The 4,831-nt window shown below is 47.1% G+C and overlaps 1 protein-coding gene across 1 annotated transcript in view; it reads left to right on the top strand.

Moving 5' to 3' along the window:
- Positions 1 to 255: 255 nt before the first annotated feature.
- LOC102424921 (neural cell adhesion molecule L1-like protein) overlaps positions 256 to 4,831 on the top strand; it is a gene marked incomplete at its 3' end in the record, with an annotated part of 21,963 nt that continues 17,387 nt past the window's right edge. The window contains exon 1 of the mRNA XM_023748971.1: positions 256 to 450. Within this exon, the coding sequence (XP_023604739.1) occupies positions 360 to 450 (91 nt within the window). The remainder of the gene's footprint in view (positions 451 to 4,831) is intronic.

Here is a 4,831-nt window from a genome sequence, read left to right as displayed (position 1 = left end):
TCTTTACGTAAAGACACATTTGAAAATATTTTTTTATTACTAATGTAAGCCCTATCCAGGCCACCAATTGATGTGTCTCTCTCACATCGATGTTTCTCTCTCTCTGTCTCTACCCCTCCCTTCCATTCTCTCTAAAAAATCTATGGAAAAATATCCTCGTGTGAGGATTAACAACAACAAAAAAAGAAAAATATATGTAATTTCTGTGATGTTGACATTTTAGGGTATATGAGCTTCCAGTCTGTGCTATTCTGTATTTTTTTCTGCATTTCCAGGTCGACCCCATTCCCCTCCGTTTTCACCCGAAGGGCAGAGGGGACAGAGTCCCGTCCTCTGCGCGTCCTCCTCCCGGAAGAGCAATGGAGAGGCTGTCCGGCGCCGGCGGAGCCGTCTTCTCTCTACTGTCCCTCCTCTTGCATTTCGCCAGCGCCTCTGAGATCCCGCTCTCAGGTAGGGTGACGGCGTCAGTACCGGCTCTCTGGATCTCATGTGCATTTTGATTTCACATCGGACACGTCTAGATCGAGGAGGCGTTTTGACCATATCTCTGTGTATTTCCCAGCACCCTGTCAGAATCTGCCTGTGTCTTCCTCGGTGTTTGCGTGGCTTGCGCTGCGCTGCCCATGACATTCCTTGCAGCCCAGGCCTTTTGCCTCCCTGCAGACTTGGCCTATGAGAACGTAGGCTAGAGATTAGGAGGTATTTTGCCGTATAAGAAAGTATCAAGTACAACCAACAGCTGCTCCTTTTATATACTCAGGTTAGTTTATTTTAGGGACAAGTATGATTTAGAAATTACTGGTACCCAACCAATCATAACAAAAAAAGGAAATGAATAAACTTTGTATTCTTTTAAAAAATGACTATATATTTAGGAATGAAAAATGAGATAGGAAGGTGTTAAGCAGCCGTTTTTATAGTGCGCAAATACACACGTCCGATCGCACCCACTGCAGATGTAGGCACCTGTCCTGTGAATGTACAGCAAGAGCCCAGTCAGTGGTTTTACGGAAGTTTACATCCCAGCATATGTTGGTCAGATGAATGCAGATCTAAAAAATCATAAATCTGTTTAATTAAGTGAGAATAATTAAAAACTCAAAAAAACAATGTGTCTGTGTAACCAGTCAGTCAGTGGGTCCGACTGCCTGTCACTACTTGAGCCAGTTCAGCAGAGACAAGGTTGAATCATATATGAGTGTTGATTCCAGTCCTGCCGGCAGCGTGGAAGGGCAGGAGGTCATTCACAAAAATCTGCTCTGCCCCCCACCTCACTATAAGCCAGGTGTTAATATTGGGTAGAAGGACAAAGATTACATGGGGAAGTAGGCAAAGGGTAGGCCAAATGGGCAGTTTACAGGGAATGGGGGCTGGGGATCCTCAAAGGTCTAGTGATATGCAAGGGCTGGGGGTCTTCAAAGGGCTGGCAGCTCTGGTTTCTGCAACAGGTTGTTAATCTTTCCATGACAATAGGCAGCTCCCTGATGGGGAGGATGGGCTGCATTTCCAGGTGAGCTCCCAGGTCCCACATGCAGCTGCCAGCCAGGTTAGAATGTGCCTTCTATAATCAAAATAAAACAATCACAGTTAACAGAACAGGATTAATATTGCCTACAGTTCTAGCTGGTCCCCAACATTCTGTTTCTGCCCCTACATCTGCAAATGCAATGTATGTAGAGTATGTTAACTACAGTGTAGAGATTTGGGGACATTCTCTTGTGTGATGAGCTCATGGGACATAATGAGACCCTTGAGAAGTTACTTAGATATTTTGTCCATGAAGTTCAAGGCTTATCCCCCCGGGGTTTCCGCCTGTGACTTTGAGAGTTATTAACAATGTGTGCTGGGGCTCCTGAGACTCTCCGCCTTGGGAAGGGCCTCCAGGCCGTCCGAGTTCTGGAGAATCAGTCTGGGCCTCAGAAAGTCGAATACGCAGGTGCTAGGCCTTCAAAAACCCAGACAGTCAGTCCCACTGTGACCAGAAGAGGCCGTCACTCCGGCCGAGTTAGCTCATGTGCTGGAAACCACTTTCTGAGGCTTCCTTAGGTTACGGGACATCACATGCTGTGGGCAGCCTGCACCTGAAGTCCCCCCCCCACATGAGAGTCGCTTCCCCACTCTGCTGGACAGGTTTCCCTGGCCCCCTGCCTGAGAAACCCCACTGACCCACCCCCTAGACGTACAGATTCGAGGTTCTCTATTCGAGGTGAAATCTGCCGGCTCACACACACCGTACGCCAGCCTCGCTGTAGAAATGCCAGGAAGGGCCTGAAAGAATTCGTCCTCGGGAGGTTCTTTTGCTTTGAGTAGCAGTGCCTCACTCGGAGCGAGGTTCCCCGTGATCCACGAGGGAAAGGGGCTCACTTCACACTTGGCCCAGGCCAGTTCCCGACTCACAGTCTCCCTCCTCTCTGAGAACATCCACTTCCTCTCCATCTTCCCTCCTCGGCTCCATTGGTGGTGAAGGGTGTGAGGTTTTTGTCTCCGCCCGCAATGCTCATTTTCATTCTGGTTGTCTCAGCTACTTACGCGTTTTCATGGCGCACGGTCCTTCGCCAACAATTGTTATAAAATATTAATGACTTGTTTTCAGAGCAAGTGAATATTACCCATTTATTTCAGGACTCTGGAGCAAATGAAACGGAGGCAGGTATTCAAATTGAATGTCAGCACGTCTGGTGTCTGTGTAATTGGCCTAATTATGGAGAAAGAATTTATAATGTAGAATATCTATTCTTATAAACACCCAGAGGTGGTGAGCTCCGTTCCTGGAATAATTAGTTATGCTGAGACTTTACAACCTTAGCAAATTTAGGAGAGAATAATGCTCTCACAAACAAGTTGTTCACAAGCCATTAGCTGATATCTCAGGGACCGTGGCTATTGTGCGCCATCCCTCACCATTTGTAACGGTAGTAAAAGGTGAGTAACACGAATATGCATTCAGCTCAAGACCTGCTTGGCTTAGACAGAGCATTAACCAGAAGCAAGGTAACTGTCCGTGCAGATATGGATGTTATTAAAACATTTACCAGTACCCAGTGGATAAAGCCTGAACCTAGGCTAATGCCCCTAAGGTAGTAAAACACAATTATCAGATTCATTAGGCACAGATACAGAAAATGGAATTTTTTAAAAATATATTTTATTGATTTTTTTACAGAGAGGAAGGGAGAGGGATAGAGAGTTTCGATGAGAGAGAAACATCGATCAGCTGCCTCCCGCACACCCCCCACTGGGTATGTGCCCGCAACCAAGGTACATGCCCTTGACTGGAATCGAACCTGGGACCTTTCAGTCCGCAGGCCAACGCTCTATCCACTGAGCCAAACCAGTCAGAGCCAGAAAATGGAATTTTAAAATTGGAAGTGGCATGGAGTTATTGTCCTCGGCTGAGCGTCCGTCATAGATGACCCTAGTACCTCTCCGGTCCCAGGGGCACATCCGGGCAGTCTGTGATCAGACCTTTCACAGTAACACCACCTGGCACTGTTGCTTTTTGCTTACAAAAGCCTTATGTTACAAAAGCAACGGGGGTAGTTGGTGTCACCCTGGCAGAGATCAAGGTGTTGACAGCCAGCTGGGCCAGCAGACAGGGTGTTCTGCACAAACATCTCCTCTCAGTAAAATAAAACAAAACAAACGTTTTGTTTAAGATTGTCCTTGTGCAGCCCGGCCAGCGTGGCTCAGTGGCCGAGCATTGACCTATGAACCAGGAGGTCACGGTTCAATTCCTGGTCAGGGCACATGCCTGGGCTGTGGGCTGGATCCCCCAGGAGGGGACGCCCAGGAGGCAGCTGGTCAATGATTCTCTCTCATCATTGATGTTTCTATCTCTCCTCTCTCTCCCTTCCTCTCTGAAATCAATAAAAAATAAATTTTAAAAAAGGTTGTCCTTGGTGAAGCACATAAACGTTGTTGCTCTTATTAAGTGTCCTTTCCTGAGCACATTCTTCTTCATAATCAGTGGCTGAACCAGGACATCCACATAAAGTGGTTCTGCCTCTGACCAAAGCCCCAGGTGGTCCCGCTCCTTCACCGAGTCGTGGCGTGAGCACCATTTTTACTCCAAAGAACAAGACAGACCGAGATTACAGGAACGGGTACGTGGCAGATGTTACTCCCAGTGGATCAATGGACCCTGTCACGTCAAGGTGGACAGCTGACAATATGTGTTTCATTGATAAAATTAGCAAACCGATAGTCTCCACTCTGAGCCTGACAGCTCCCCGACAGGGATGGCTTTTCTGGTCCGATCAGTGAGGATATTGACAAAAGTGAATTTGGAATACTGTGTAATGAAATGTATCAGGATTGGCGGATGGCTGTCACTCAGGGAACCAATAATTTTTCCAAACGGTTATTGTGTGATGTTACCAGATCGTGTATGATTAAAAAGAGTCCACGGATCAGGCATTTTACTACAACAGAGTATGAACAGTTTATGGCTACAGTTTCAGACTCTGCATTGCAATGAAGAAGCTGCCACTCTCCCCAGCCGATTTGGCTCAGTGGATAGAGCACCAGCCCATGGACTGAAGGGTCCGGGTTCGATCCCGGTCAAGGGGCATGTACCTTGCCCAGTTACAGGCTCAATCCCGGCCCTGGTGAAGGTGTGTGTAGGAGGCAACCAATCAATGTGTCTCTCTCACATAGATGCTTCTCTGTCCGCCTCTCCCCCTCCCTTCCACTTTCTCTAAAAATCATTGGAAAAATATCCTCGGGTGAGGATTAACAAACAAAAACATTTGTATTAAATGTAAAAAAAGGAAAAAAAAAGAAACTGCCACTTGGTGGGTTTGGGTGCACTCTCTAGGGGGCTATCCACAGT

The sequence above is a fragment of the Myotis lucifugus genome, unplaced genomic scaffold (genome assembly GCF_000147115.1).
Source record: "Myotis lucifugus unplaced genomic scaffold, Myoluc2.0 scaffold_2206, whole genome shotgun sequence".
Taxonomy (NCBI): Eukaryota; Metazoa; Chordata; class Mammalia; order Chiroptera; family Vespertilionidae; genus Myotis; species Myotis lucifugus.
Note: the sequence above shows the minus strand (reverse complement) of the source record. Positions and strands in the feature narration are given on the sequence as shown.